Here is a 16,222-nt window from a genome sequence, read left to right as displayed (position 1 = left end):
AATGACATGACATGTTAATTTTTGCCTTTTTTTTTCCTAGCAAGCTCATGAAGCTTTCAAAATGGCTCAGTCCCTTGATCCATCTTACTTAATGTGCTGGATTGGACAAGTAAGATATAACATATAGTTATTAATAATCCTAGGGTATAAGCAACCAGTTAATATAAAATGATACAAGTAACCTGTTAATATAAATAGCAATGATAATGTTGGATAACAGGTAACATACGAGGACTTCCTTTGTGCCAGTAATTGTGCTAGTCTCTTTGTATATATTATTTTGGTTAATCTTTCATTGATCCTTTGAGATGGTGGTGGTTGTTAAACTCTTCACAGATGGGGAAATTGAAGATTAGAGATCCTTAGTATTGTGCCCAAGGGCATACAGCTTATAACGATTAAGCCTTGATTTGGGGGGCTTTGGGCTCCATCAGCCTGACATTATTATGCTAAAAAAACCCTAGAACTCTGTTGTTTAAAGCACATTTACCAAAAATATAAACATCGACAAAGATCACTTTGATTATGTTTTCCCATTTTCTGTAAAATGTTTATATTTGATTTGGTGCTTGTTTATGAGTATTCTTCCTCTGCTTCCCCAAAGTTCAGAGTTTTGTACTGCCAGATAGGAATCCAGATACTTGGTTATGAGTGTGAGTCTGTCACTGACTCATTTTTAACATATCACTGCTGGATTTCATTTTCTTTACCTGAAAAAGATTGGACTGAGTGGTCTTCAAGGTCTTTCTAGTTGAGAAATTGTAATGAATTAGTAAGTAGTTGATTGTTTTGGTTCAGAGAATAGCAGGAGCATCACCCATATCAGAAAATCAGCCATCAGAGTTTAGAATCTTTTATTCTACCTTTGACTCTTGGATCTAATTCTAGTTAATTGGTGAAGCAAGCAGAGTTAGAAAAGTAACTCCTTTCTCTATGAATTGTGGTTAGCATCTGGGAGCTAACGGCATTACTACTAATCTCTGTGTAAGTTGGATGCAGGAGGCCCAAGAATTTGCATTTCTAACTGCTTCCAAGTGATGATGCTGATGCTGCTCCAGGGACTTGACTCTGAGTAGCACTGCTCTAGACCAGTAGATTTTGGATGCTAATCAGACCCACCTAGTATTCTTTTTTTAATTTTTCAAGTATTTTATTCTTTTTTTTTTAATGTTTATTTTTGAGAGAGAGTGTGTGTATGCAAGTGGAGAAGGGATGGAGAGAGAGGGAGACAGAGAATCAATCAGAAGCAGGCTCCATGCTGCAAGTGCAAACCCTGATATGAGGCTTGAACCCACAAACTGTGGGATCATGACCTGAACTGAAGTCGGATGCTCAACCTACTAAGCCATCCAGGCGCCCTTCAGTTCTTTTTATCTAAAAATAATTTATTTCAAGAGTTAACTGGTAGATTTAATCAAAATGGTAACAACAGAAGTGAGACTTTATATTAATTTTTTAATATTAGTAATGTATGATAACTAAAAAAAACCCTGATTTTTAAATAAAAGATATAGGAGCTTGAAAGTACTTTTATCTCATAGTCTATAAAGTTAAAGGCATAGGTATATTATTTAAATCCCTGACACACTTTTGAAAAATAAATATGTTGAGACTGTACTCCAGGTCTGTGGAAACTAGAAATCTAGAGGTAAGGACTTCCTTTTTTAAAAAGCTTACCCAGGTGAATCCAAGATGATCGTGTGATTAAGAACCCCAGTCCAGACAAATACCAGTATGAATGGATCAAGGGTGAAAGGGAAGGGAGAAGGTAGCACAGCTTTATCAGTGTTCTGAGGAATTTTTTGTGGATTATTGCACCACTGCCTGGTTGCAGAGGGAATTCGGAAAGCATTTGTCAGTTTAAGGGCCAATTTGACAAGTTATTCTGGTCCTCTGAGCCATGGGAATGTAGTAGCCAAGATTGGAAAACAAATTAACTGTGCTTTGAAGCACAGCTAGTAAACCTTTGGTTCTGCCAAATAATTTCACTTTAAGAACCTCTTTTTTCCTTTTATAGGCTCTTATCGCAGAGACAGTTGGAAGTTATGACACCATGGATCTTTTCAGGCACACTACAGAGCTTAGTATGCATGTAAGAATTTGAACATTATTGAGGATTCATTCATGAATAAAGTATTATTCTTGTTAAGAAAACGGATAGAGTGGTATCAGATGTTGATAACAGCAGTTGTCTCTATTCTTTATTCTATCTTAGAAATTATCTTTAAAGAACTTCTCATTTTCATCTTGCATTATCTTTCATAAGCTCAGGAAGAAATGACATGGGATTCAATAGATACAGTAGTCATTTAGAATAGAAACTGAGACCCTAGAGAAAAATCAACATGAGATAAGGAGTAGGCCGGCATTTCTTGATTATTTACAAATGTATTTTAGAACTCCTTTGGTAATTATTGGTTTAATCTCTAAAAATGGTGCTTAGAGAAGGATATCAACCCATTAGGTGGGGCTCTGTTTTTTTGCCCTTTATTTAATCACATGTGATTCTCCTACTTAGGGTTGAAGCAAGTGATTTAAATATGCTCTGAGCTGTGTTGTATCACAGTGACTCTTTAATTAGAGACACTTTGCAGTTGACTTAGGACTAAGATGTGATATTTACTGTATTGAAACTTGCTGTTTTATAATTTTTATTGGTATATTTATTATCTTATATTCACTTGTTAACTTTGTCATTTTTAAAGACCGAGGGAGCAATAGGTTATGCTTATTGGGTCTGTACAACATTGCAAGATAAAAGCAACAGAGATACTGAGCTGTACCGGTACAATATCGTTCAGATGAATGCTATTCCAGCCGCACAAGTTGTTTTGAGTAAATACATAGGTAAGGTATTCAATATTTGAATAACTCAATATTTGAACAAATTGTTGAAACAGTTGAAAGAAGTTTTAAAATTAGTTAATTCCAAGTAAAATATTAGTGTTCCTTAAGACATGAATTTGCTTTTTTTTTTTTTTTTTTCTCCAATGGTCAGTCTCCTTTTCAAAATGTATAAGGCCTTTTGAAGAGTGATGAAAATTGCTGCTACCTAATGATCACAATAAAACTGATTTCCATGTTGTAGTGGAAAGCATTTTGGAGTGTAATGGGCCTGAGTTGTTGCTGTTCTATCTCTGCCATTTATTTCTCTACAGTCCTAGGCCAAGGATTTTACTTCTTTTAACTTCTATTAACCTTGGAAAGTTAGTTAATAATATCTAGATGGTAGAGATGTGAAAATTAAATGAGATAATATGCTTTAAATTCCAAAATTAGTGTGTTTAATCTCCCACTTTAACACCTGATTTTTCTTCAGAATACTGGAAAAATACATGTAGCCTTAGGAAAAGGACAGAATGATGAAGTTTCATTAACCATCTATTGTAAAATTTTCCTTTCTTCCTTACTAAAACTACTAGTTTTATTACCAGTTTAATCTTGCCATTTGTAGCAACATGGATGGAGCTAGAGTGTAATAAGTCAAATTAAATGAAACAAGTCAAATAGAGACAAAAGAGTCAAGTAAGTCCAAAAAGAATAAGTCAATAGAGTCAAATAAGTCCAAAAATACCATATGATTTCACTCATATGTGGAATTTAAGAAACAAAACAAACTAGCAAAGGTTAAAAAATAAGAGAGGTGACAAACCAAGAAACACACTCTTAACTATACAGAACAAACTGATGGTTACCATAGGGAATGTGGGTGGGTGAATGGGTGAGACAGGTGATGTGGATTAATTAAGGAATGCACTTGTGGTCATGGGAGGTGGGGGGTGGAAAACTACCAGTGGCTTTTAGTCTCTGCTCCTCCTCTTAGCTATGATGAAACCTTGGTCATATTACCGAATTGGATTTTAGTTTTCTCATCTGTAATACAAGAATAAAAGCATCTATTGCTTAGAGTTTAAATGGGATGATTTATACAAAATGATATGCAAAGTACCCTGGATGCTCAAGAAATGTTAGTTTTGCTAGCCTTTTATTTATCCCCTGAGAAATTCTAATAAAGAAGAAAGAAGTTTAAGCAGGCATATGGGCAGTTTAGTATTATGAAGAAACAGATAAACTGAAAAGCAGAAGAGAAAATTTCTCATCATAGGTATGGAGAGGATTGTAATACTCTTCCTGCATTGAGCCTGGGATACTTGAGCAGAAGGCAGTTAGTTTATAAACATCAGCACATCAGAGCACTAACATCTTATGCCATTTCCCAAAATGAATGACTCCAATAAATATCTAGAGCCTCTGTGAGAGTGTATGGATCAGAAGTTTTATTGATAAATTTCCGTAAGAATGGGTAACATTTATAAAGAATTTACACAGGGGTAAATATTTACCTTTCTACAAAATTTGGATCCCTAGAACAATGAACACATAATTCCCTGAGAGTTATGCGTAGTCTGGTTTCTTACCCTAGAGTGGAGTCGTATCTATTTGTCTGGCTGACAATTTGCCTTAGGGTGAGTGTACTTGGAAGGCATGAATCTCTTTTTAGTGTGATTCAGTTTTGGTATTCCTCTCTTTTGTGACGTTAGGATTTTTCAAGAATAAGGTTGATTATGTGATTTTCACTTTATGCTTTGACGTTAGAGCCTAACTATCATATAAATTGTGGTTACACTGTACTTTGTTAAGCAATTTTAAGGGATTTTAAGTGATGGTTTGTTTCCCAATACTACTTTTAAGTTTTTTAATGTTTATTTTTGAGAGAGAGACAGAGACAGAGACAGAGAGACAGAGCATGAGCAGGGGAGGGGCAGAGAGAGAGGGAGGCACAGAACCTGAAGCAGGCTCCAGACTGTCAGCTGTCAGCACAGAGCCCAACCAAGGCTTGACCTTGTAGACCACGAGATCATGACCTGAGCCGTAGTCGAACTCTTGATCAACTGAGCCACCCAGGCACCCCTCTCAATACTGCTTTTAAATAAATCAGATGTGTTTCTTCTTTGTGCATTAGTAGATAGATGATGTTTTTTGACATTAAAATTTCAAAGTTCTGCACTGAAAGTGCCCAAGTCATCCCGTGTTTCCAGTGTATAATACTGAGTGAATTTTTTAAAAACACATAGAAATTGGAAGCAAACCACCAAGAAAATTGCAGGAAAGATTAAGTGATTAGCCAAAAAACTGAATTTCCTTATGAATCTCATGACTAGTGTTAATATAAGCTACAATTTCAAATTATTACACCTTTGGGGATAAAAATGTTTAGACTTTAAGCATAACGAGAAACTATAAATAATTATAAAATATTCAATAACTTAAAACAGTTATAAAATGATTACTAGTACTTTATAGTCAAGATAAAAATGAGACCATTCTTAATAGCTGTGATCTCAGGAAGTAATCTGGTGTTAAAGGCATTGAAAATAAGACTCACATTTTACAAATACGATCAACATGCACATGTAAAGAAAAGATATTTTTGGATTTCCAGAAAGAATTCAGAATTATGCTCCAGCTTTCACAATGTTGGGTTACTTAAATGAACATCTACAACTGAGAAAGGAAGCAGCAGGTGCATACCAAAGGTAAACTCTACATTTAATTAAGAGTCGTCTGTATTTATCACTTGGCTTTTTAAAATTTGTTTTCATTTCATGAAGAAGGTGCTACACAAATGTTCTGATTCCTTTCCTGATCTCTAATTATCTATCATTACATTTTTAAAAATTCAGTTTTAAATTTTCAGCTATATTTTGGTTTCTGTTGCTCTATCTGAGAGAGACAGACAGGAGAAAAAACAAAAATCAAACTGAAAAGTCTCCCAGATTCTGTTTTAAAAAAATCTCTCTCTTTATTTTAAAAATGTGTAGGTTCATTCAGAGAAGAAATGAGAACATTATATTTGTCTGAATTGCTTTAAGATCTACTGTATTTTATTCTTTCAATACAGTTTTTGAATTGCTGTGTGCCAAACATTGTCCTTGACACTAGCAATTGAGCAGTGAAATAAAACAGATACAGGCTCCATTTTCATGGAGCTTCTGACCTGGTGGTGGGGAGACATATCATAAGCTTATAGACATCTCTGATGGTAATTGCTGAGAAAGAAAATCAAAATGGGGTAGAGGGCCAGGGAGTGTTAAGGCAGGCAGTGAATTTGAGACAGGTTTAACAAGCATAGGCTTACTAAAGAGGCAGTTGAGGCTTGGCCTGCATGAAGTGAGGCTATAAGCCATTCAAGAGGGCAACAGCATTCCAGGCAGAGGAACGGCGAGAGCACGTGCTCTGAAACAGGAATGCACTTGCCATGTTGAGAAAACAAGGACCGTGTGCTCTAGTGAAATGACCAACCAAGAGGGTGGTAGGCAATGAAATCGACTTGCAGGTTTATTCTCTGCAGATTGATTGGTGAATAAAAAAATGACACTGTTGGGGATACTAGTTGAAAAGTTAAAAGACCTAACTGCATGTATCATTGCCTGAAAAGTAAAAAATAGGTACTTAGAAGAAACTTTGTCATACACAAAGTCATTGAGGTGTCCCAAACGCTTTGCCATGCTCTTTCATGGATCTCCTGGCAGTTCAAAGGGGTTATCACTAGATGGTACTGGAGTCTATATAATCAAGAAGTTCTTTTTTATTTTATTTTTTATTTTTATTTTTTAACATTTATTTATTTTTGAGAGACAGAGAGAGACAGAGCATGAGCAGGGGAGGGGCAGAGAGGGAGAGAGGGAGACTCAGAATCCGAAACAGGCTCCAGGCTCTGAGCTGTCAGCACAGAGCCTGACGTGGGGCTGGAACTCACGAACTGCGAGATCATGACCTGAGCCAAAGTCGGACGCTTAACTGACAGAGCCACCCAGGCGCCCCAAGAAGTTCTTTTTTAAAGGTATATATGGAAGTTCATGAAAAGCAACAATTCTGTGTCTTTCAATGGCATGATAAGCTTAATAGTAAACAAATTGTAGAAATATGGTAGAATACAACAGTGAGCAGGATTTTTAAACAAAGAAGATTAACTTCAGAGTGCTTGCCATTTTATTGTATATACTCTAATCACAAATATGTGAATCTAACAACTAGTTACACCTTCAAGTTCAAATAGCAACTCCACAGTCATGTGGATATGCACCAGTCTTCCTTGACCAATCACTGCTGTTGTTTTCTGCCTTAGACAAGTATTTGAGGCTTGAAACTACAAATTAGGTATAAATCTAACCAGTATAGTATAATATAGTATAGTATAGTAATAGTATAGTATAGTATAGTATAGTATAGTATAGTATAATAATGTGTAATATTGCCTTAGACTTCTTTAGCAAATATTTGTTTTTCATGTAACATCACTTGAGTGTTTCTCCCTAGATCATCCTTTTTAAACAGAAAAGAAAATAAAAAAACAAAAAAATCTTACTAAATATCCAACTCCTATTAGTTGTTAAGACATTTTTCTGCTTTCCCAAAGGGGACTGAACACAAGATAAAATGAGACATGTCACATGTTGATGTATTTATTCTAAGCCTTTAGGGACTCCTGATAAATCTTTTCTTTCTTAACTAAATATTGCTTAAATATTTTTCTATATGTAAAAGGTAAGTGCACATGAAAGCACTCAATTTCCTGGCTTCCTAACTTAAACCACTAGTATATAAATATTTTTAAGATTGTTTGCTGTATACTTGAGTTAATGTCAAAACTTAAAATAGTGATACCATTGTTTCCTGTATTTAGATTTTTTTTGGAATATGTAAAACTCACGTGTGATGAATGATTTCACTAAATAAGAGATCACCTTATTCAAGTTCCTTTCCTGATAGTCTAAAATCTACATATTAAGTGTTTTTGGTGTACCAACTTATTAATATATGAAAAAGTTGTTATAGCTGACATTAAAGAATTAGATGAATGAAATGAAGAAAACAAGAATCTGTAGATTCAGTTAAGAAGAGTAAAAGAATGCTGTTTCACAGAGCTAATTTAAAATACCTGCCCCCCCCCCTTTTTTTTCCAGGGCAATGTTATTGTTACAAAGTGTGGAAGACCAAGATACTTATAATGTTACAGTAAGAAATTATGGCAGATTATTATGGTAAGCATATTTTTTCCCCATTAATTCTGTGAATCTGTTAGACTTTTCTGGTGAAAGCTATGGGACTAGTGAGGTAGTGATGAATCCAGACTAATGGAACATGTAGAGATGAGTGGGCTGATGATTATGTCCGCTGGATACATAATCTCCTCAATACTGGGCTCTGTTAATACTTTCCTGTTCCTCTAACGGTACCTAATGGCACTGTGCTTTAGTGAGAAGCAGATTTAGAACTGATGGTTGTGGACTATACAAGAGAACATTTCAAAGAGAGGCGTTGCTGTCTGTATAGTAGAACCCTTGTTAATTGGAAGAGAAATTGGACTTATTCTCATTTGCATGCTATATATATTTACACTGGGAATGGACTTTAGAGATCCATTAATATATGTATTAATGTATGTATTACATACCTTAAATTAATATGTCATTAATTTTTAATTAATATTAAATACATTAGTATTAAATAATATATGTATGTATCCATAAACAATCTAAGGTAGCCAGCCCTCTTTCCTTCCTTCAAAAAAGAAAAAAAAAAAAAAAACCCTTTTAAAATTTTACAAACGGGCGCCTGGGTGGCTCAGTCGGTTGAGCATCCAACTTCCTCAGGTCATGGTCTCGTGGTTCATGGGTTTGAGTCCTGTGTTGGGCTCTGAGCTGACAGCTTGGAGCCTGGAGCCTAGTTCAGATTCTGTGTCTCCCCCTCTCTCTCTGCCCCTCCTCTGCTCATGCTCTCACTCTTTCTCTCTCAAAAATAAATAAACATTCAAAAAATAAAATTGTGCAAAAAATTTTTTGTGTATGTGTATTTTGGGATGGAGAGAGAGCTGTATAGCTTTTTCAGATTCTCAAAGACTTTTGACTGGAAAAGAATTTTAAAAAAAAGATTAAAACCTAGGTATTTTACAGAATAGAATTAGGTCTGGAGAACAGAAGTGTTATGGGGCAGTGGGGGGAAGGTTTTTGGCTTCAGTTAGAGAGGTGTTCCTCAAGCTGAAAACTGCCCCCAAATTGAATGATCAAAACTGTAGTTTGATATTTTGAGATTAGTGCCTACATCTTTTAAAGAGATACATGCTAGAGATCTGAGGTAGCCAGTTATTTTCATTTATATTTGTGTAACTGAATAATATCCATAGACAGGAAAATACTATTGTTCTGACTGCTCTTCCTTCCATTTCTTTTAAACTGTTTTGTTTAGGAGTTGATAGAGTTTTGTTATTTCTAAGATTTTGTTGTAGCAGAAGATAGGTTATAAGAAATTATATGGAACAAGTATCTGTTCTCTTTAGTTTTGATGTAATGTAAATATTTTAGAAGAAAATCTCTATCTCCTATTGAAAATAGATCATCTTTTTAATTTGTTTTATTATGAAATACATTAAACATGCAAAATGCAGTAAGTAGTATAGAACATAATTTAATGAATAGTCACTGCTCAAATATAACAGATCTTAAAATTGTCCATTGTCTTCAGGGTGTTTTTTTTTTTTTTTCTCTTCCCAAAGAAAAATTTACAAGTTGAAGCCCCTTGTGCCCTTTCTAGTTCTATTCTTTTCACTACAAAAGTAATCACATGTTTGAAGATAGTGTTTTTTTAAAATTAATATATGTATATATCCATGAACAATTTAAGGTAGCCCTCTTTCCTTCATCAAAATATTTACCAAAATTTGAGGGTTTTTTTTTTATTTTAAAAACCTTAAATTTTTTTGCTTTTTAAAATCTTTCACCTTTATGAGAACTAATTTTAGAACCAAAGATTGTATTTTTAGCTCCCACACACACTCCTCAAGATTAAAAGGATTTTCTAAAAAGATTTCCAATAACACATTAAAAATAGAAACAGCTTGTGATTATAGTGATGGATACCAAAAATAAGAATCTCAAAGACGCAGTGTATCATTTCCAGGTGATGGCAGCTTCTCTTCATCTTTAAGCAAAACAATTATTTTTTTGTTGTTAAAAAGTATTGTATTTTTATCATATGTAACAAGTTTTACTTTTCTTCCTATTAACTACAAAAAAGGTAATCTATAGTTTTGTCTGTGGAATTTAGTGTATCTTTATACTTCCAAAAAAAAAAAAAAAGGATGTGCAAAGAAACACTTTACACAAAGGCTAGGTTTGATTTTGACTAGGTATTTTATGACTTTAGTTAAGCTTGTCAAGGATGCTCGGACAATACTCATAGGGTAATATTCAACCCACATATGTAGCTTAAAGAGTTATGTATAGAAGTTAACTTGAAATTATTTTTATAACTTGGGATTTTAGTTCAAGTTCGTTAATAAGAAAGACTCTGTAATTTAGCCAAACTAATCACTTTCACATGTAATTTAAAGGAAGCGAATTTTGAAGTTAAATTACCCTAGTACATCTTATTTGAAATAAACAATACACCTTTTATTTTATCTTTTCTATAGCCTTAACAGTGATAGATGAGGTAGATGAAGGTATTAAAAGAACCTTAGTATCTCTCTGTATTTTTATGATGTAAACCAAAAAAATTTTTAATATTAAAAGTAAGTTATGTTTTGCTTCTTAGTTCCATTGGTGAATATGATAAAGCTATCCAGGCTTTTAAGTCAACACCTCTTGAAGAGTTAGAAGACATCATAGGTTTTGCATTGGCTTTATTTATGAAAGGTCTGTATAAGGAAAGCAGCAAAGGTGAGTATGTTGCTTGATGCTAAAGGACACATCTTACTTTTCTAGGGCTGAGTGGAATTTAATTACAACAAACTTACATATAGAAAGATGGAACATTGAAATGGGAACAGGACTTGCAATGTTTATTTAAATCTGACTAGTAACCAGGAATGACACTAGGTACTTTTTATCTGTTTCCTTATTTAATACATTATTTTGATGAATAGGCCTTATAGCAGTGTAATGAGCTGAGTATTTATCTTTATTATTTACATGAGGAAACTGAAGCCAAAGATCACTTAAGGTAGAAATACGCGTTACCACCTGAAAGCAGGTCTTTGCTTAAGTGTAAATTTCTGATAAATGAAGACCTTAACCGTTGTTAGTAATAGTGTGTTTTATTTTCTCCAGAAATGCTCATTGAGTACATTCTCATGTATATATAAAGACCCAATCTATGTGTGTGCAGCTCATTTTAAGTATCTACAGCTTGATGGAGTTACTGGTATGCGTGTGAGAATTTTCATGATATGTCATTGGCTACAAGTCTTCACATCTCTTAAAGACTTCCCTGTAAAGATAGAAGTTGGGGAATGTCCCACAATAATCCTAATGATATGCCCAGTATCACCTTGGGCCAGCTAAACCAAGTTAGATTATTATAAATGTTTGTTCTGTCTACTTGAAAATAAGGGAACAATAACATGTAATTATAGTTAGACCTTTAAAAAGTAAGATTAGAAAGGGAGGAATTTCACTATTTGTCAATCAAAATTGTGTTTATATTGTTTTGTTTCTGTTTCCAACTCTGTGTAATAGCCTATGAGAGAGCCTTGTCTGTTGTTGAATCAGAGCAGGACAAAGCGCATATCTTGACAGCTCTAGCAATAACAGAGTATAAACAAGGAAAAATGGATGTAGCCAAGACATTGCTATTTAAATGGTATGTATGGTTGACATCACCACTTAACCAGATACTTAAACATTGGATTAAAAATTGGAACAATGTAAAATGAGGCTTTTAATGTTGGATCTTTTTGGTGAACAAAAAAGATGGGACTGAACCAGTTGTGACCTGAAAATCATAGGTGGAGCTAGAGATCATGGCTTAATTCTTAGCTCTGGATCCATCCAGTCCTTCAAAAGCATCCTGTACTCTCTGTGTATTATTTTTTTGTTTAAAAGAGTAATCGAGGGGCTCCTGGGCCTCGGTTAAGCTTCCACTTCAACTCAGGCCATGATCTCACGCTTCGGGAGTTCGAGCCCCACCCACATCGGCCTGACAGCTCAGCGCCTGGAGCCTGCTTCAGATTCTGTGTCTCCCTCTCTCTTGCCCTTCCCCCGCTCACACTCTTTCTCTCTCTAAAAAATAAACATAAAAAAAAAAAAGTAATTGATCACTTGATCTAATAAGGTGTTAAATCTTTAATGAAGGCATTTCTCCCTGGCTTTTTTTTGTTGGCCTCTTTGGTCCCCAAAAAGATTTCTTTCTCTTTCTTTTTCAAGTTAACCTGATAAAATAAAATTCATTTAAAATTAAAACTTAAAAAAAAAAATCATAGCAGGGGCGCCTGGGTGGCTCAGTTGGTTAAGTGTCTAGCTCTTGATTTCAGCTCAGATTGTGATCTCATGATCATGAGTTCGAGCCCTGCATCAGGCTTCTGCTGAGTATGGAGCCTGCTTGGTATTCTCTCTCTCCCTCTGTCTTGCCTTGTCCGTGCTCACACTCTCTCTCCCTTTTGTCTCAAAATAAATAAATATTTAAAAAAATAAATAATAAATAAAAATAGAAAAATTATACCAATATAACTTGTACCTATTTCTATATTTTTGGAATAAATTAATAAAATAACAGCCTATGGTATCTATGCTTATTTACATGGTTATATGGTTAATTATCTAAAACTCAAACCACAAAACGCTAGTTGTACTTGTTTCTAAAACTTAGATATAATGAACAGAAAAGAAATTTGGCTGTTGCACTGTGGAAATCTCTTGGTATTTTTAATGCTTTAGACATTCAGGGAAATTGCTGTCCCTAGAAGCCAAGGAATCTGTTTTATGTTTATCTTAAATTTGAACTTAGTTTGGTGAATCTTTAAGTAAATTGCTTTTTTACTAAATGTTAAATATGTTTTAATACTTACAGACTAGTGTACTTTGGCTAATAGACAATTAAAAATGTTTACAGCTCTATCTTAAAGGAACCAACCACAGAAAGCCTTCAAGCTTTGTGTGCTCTAGGATTGACAATGCAGGATCCTACACTGTCAAAAGCGGCACTTAATGAATTACTGAAGCACATCAAACAGAAAGACAGTAATTATCACAAGTGCCTTCTTTCTTCAGCAATTTATGCACTGCAAGGCCGCAGTGTGGCAGTGCAGAGACAAGCATCTAAAGCTGTTCACAGGTAAGTTCTGTGCTTGTGAACTTGGAATAACTATACTTGATGAGCTGATCTTTGACATTGGGAATATAAATATAAATATAAAATCAGGTAAACATATGTATTTGGAAACCAGAATGTGGTTTTATGAAACTGCACTTAGGACCAGGTAACTAACTATACACATTATTTCTTCTATAAATATTTTTTTTTAATTCAGTTGATAAGGAGATAAGAGAACAGAAATTTTGCACTTAGGTTAAGGCCTGAACCTCATTTTAATACAGAAGCCCTTGTTTATTCTTTCATTTATTTATTTTTGCCCTCATTTATGCTTAAGCTTGTGGTATTGCCCATTTGTTATCTGAAACTGCCCACTTTGATGGTCTTAGGAATTTTTTGGCCACTCAAACATTCATTAATGTCTTCAAAATTTAGAAAATAGATAGTTGTTATTACTAGTAACAGTAGTTAATTTGTTTTATTTTCGGTAGTAAAGTGTTGTAAATGTAGTTTGTTTTCCTTCCACAATTTTCATCTCCTTGTGTTTTCCTTGAACACAACATATTAAATTTCCTTAGCTTTTCTTAATCTCATGGCTTTGTAATCATCGTATTACTGAGTTTTCCCTCTTATTTTCATAAGGACTCTTGATGTATATAGGAGATATGTTTTCTAAAAATTAAGGCGCTTTCTTTCATTCACACATAGACAATTAATATGAACTTGTTTTAGATGTCGACAAGATTTTGAACTTAAGTACTAAATAAAATGTTGGTTACTTTTACTTTTTGTGGCTAAAGTGTCTCCCATCTCTAAGCCTTCTGCTTTTGATTATCTCTGTAGTAACCCAGCTGATCCTGCTCTTTGGTCTCTGTTGTCCCGAGTAGTTGCTCAGTATACTCACCGAAGTGCAAAGGTGAGTAATGTTCTAAATTCTGGCAAAAAGATAAAAAAATTTGTGATGTAGTGGATAATATAATTTTTTAAAGTATTAGCATTATCATTCTGGGAAACAACAAATACAGCCAGATTTTCCATTAGTCATTCAACAAGCAGTACACTGAGTTTTTTTCATGTACTATTGTACTAGTTCTGGGCAGGCATTATGAAAGATACAAAGAAGTAGGTGGACTTTTTAATACCTACAAATTATGTTAATGGCTATGTAGTTAGGTTATGTTTATAATGTTGCTATTTAGGGAGAATTAACTATTGTGTTTCTGAATCCCAAAAGATGGTTTTATCTAAAAGTTCCTTAAAGATAAGAAATTAAGAATGAGAGGGGCGACTGGGTGACTCAGTTGGTTAAGCGTCTGACTTCGGCTTGGGTCATGGCCTCCCGGTTCATGGGTTCATGCCCTGCGTTGGGGTCTGCGCTGACAGCGTGGAGCCTGCTTCGAATCCTCTGTATCCCTCTCTCTCTGCCCCTCCCCTGCTCACACTTGCTCTCTCTCTCTCAAAAATAAATAAACATTAAAAAAAGACCTAAAAAAAGAAATTAAGAGCTGGAACATTGGTAATGTCTAAAATCTAAAAATGTGAATCACAATATGAAGTCATTCTTTTTTTTTTTTTTTAATTTAAGTTTATTTATTTTGAGAGAGAGAGAGAGAGAACATGTGAGTCAGGGAGGGACAGAGAGAGGGGGAGAGAGAATCCCATGCAGGCTCTATGCTGTCAGTGCAGAACCTATCACAGGGCTCAAACTCATGAACTGTGAGATCATGACCTGAGCTGAAACAAAGAGTTGAATGCTTAACCAACTGAACTACCCAGGCACCCCAAAGTCATTGATGTTCTATGAAAGGAATTATATATTATATTTTAGTTCATAATAACCAGATATTTTTAGGAGTCTATAAACTATTTTGTTAACTTCTGTGGTTACTAAGCCCTTTCAGAGTTACTTAACTGGTTGGTAAACATAATGGTAGTAGCTAATATATTTTGAACCTTATTACATCTAATAATTCCACTGTCTGGAGTGTGTGGGGGTCTGTTTTTATTTTTTATTCCTACTGGTTTTCACACACGGTAGTACAAAGAACCTAGAACATCACCATTATTACTAGAATAAAGTACTTATTATGCGCCAACTACTGTATATATTTTGTCATTTAATCCCAACAACCATATGAAGTAGCTCCAAGTAATGTCCATTTTATAGAGGACACATGAGATGTAGATATTAAATAACTTGTGCAAAATCACAGTGTTTGTGGTGATGGATCATCCCAGATCTAACTCCTGAATCCTCCTTCTACTTTCTGTGTTTCTTTTTTTCTTTTTAATTTCCTTTTTTAAATTTTTATTTATTTTGAGAGAGATAAAGAGAGCAAATGGAGGAAAGGCACAGAGAGAGGGAGACAGAATACCAAGCAGGCTTCATGCTGTTAGCGCAGAGACCAACGTGGGACTCAAACTGACAAACTGTGAGATTATGACCTGAGAGCCAAAATCAAGAGTTGGACGCCCAACTGACTGAGCCACCCAGACACCCCTGTGTTGTTTTCTTTTTTTTTTCCTCTTTTATTTTTTTTACATTTATTCATTTTTGAGAGAGAGAGAGCAGAAGTGGGGCAGGGGCAGAGAGAGAGGAATACACAGAATCTGAAGCAGCTCCAGGCCCCGAGCTGTCAGCACAGAAGCCGACGCAGGGCTCAAACTCACAAACTGTGAGGTCATGACCTAAGCTGAAGTAGGATGCACAACCGACTGAACCACCCAGGCACCCCTGTTTTCTTTTTAATCCATCTTCTATTTGTTTTATGTTGACGTATTTTTTAAAGTTTGTTTTTAGCGTTCTTTATGTGGTAAATACGATGTGCAAAACATTACTGATACTCCAATTCCAATATAAAATGAAGACAACAGTATACTTCTGAACTAAAATGAAATCATTCTTATAATTCACTTTTTTTTCCAGGTAAAATGTCTGGTTGAATTTTTAAAAATTAAGGATTTCAAATTGACTTTACAAAAACTATGATATATATATTTTTCTCATTTTTAGTATTGAGTTGATTATTGAATCAGTGATTAGTTTCAGGCTCTCTGAACTTTGGCTATTCATTTTACTAGGGACTACAGAAATTTTTAAAATACTAATATTTCCATGGAGTAAAACCAT

The 16,222-nt window shown here is 34.6% G+C and overlaps 1 protein-coding gene across 1 annotated transcript in view; it reads left to right on the top strand.

The window, feature by feature from the left end:
* The window catches only part of SKIC3 (SKI3 subunit of superkiller complex), an 87,216-nt gene that overhangs the window by 41,574 nt on the left and 29,420 nt on the right, over positions 1-16,222 (top strand). The window contains exons 26-34 of the mRNA XM_047089299.1: positions 41-109; positions 2,018-2,092; positions 2,706-2,847; positions 5,444-5,537; positions 7,968-8,045; positions 10,597-10,721; positions 11,520-11,643; positions 12,892-13,113; positions 13,936-14,008. Coding sequence (XP_046945255.1) covers positions 41-109; positions 2,018-2,092; positions 2,706-2,847; positions 5,444-5,537; positions 7,968-8,045; positions 10,597-10,721; positions 11,520-11,643; positions 12,892-13,113; positions 13,936-14,008 — 1,002 coding nt within the window. The remainder of the gene's footprint in view (positions 1-40; positions 110-2,017; positions 2,093-2,705; positions 2,848-5,443; positions 5,538-7,967; positions 8,046-10,596; positions 10,722-11,519; positions 11,644-12,891; positions 13,114-13,935; positions 14,009-16,222) is intronic.

The sequence above is a fragment of the Lynx rufus genome, unplaced genomic scaffold (assembly GCF_022079265.1).
Source record: "Lynx rufus isolate CCGP_SWC_20201006 ecotype Redwood Valley unplaced genomic scaffold, mLynRuf1.p SCAF_1, whole genome shotgun sequence".
Taxonomy (NCBI): domain Eukaryota; kingdom Metazoa; phylum Chordata; class Mammalia; order Carnivora; family Felidae; genus Lynx; species Lynx rufus.
The sequence above is the reverse complement of the archived record's forward strand: the minus strand, read 5'-3'. Positions and strand labels throughout refer to the sequence as shown.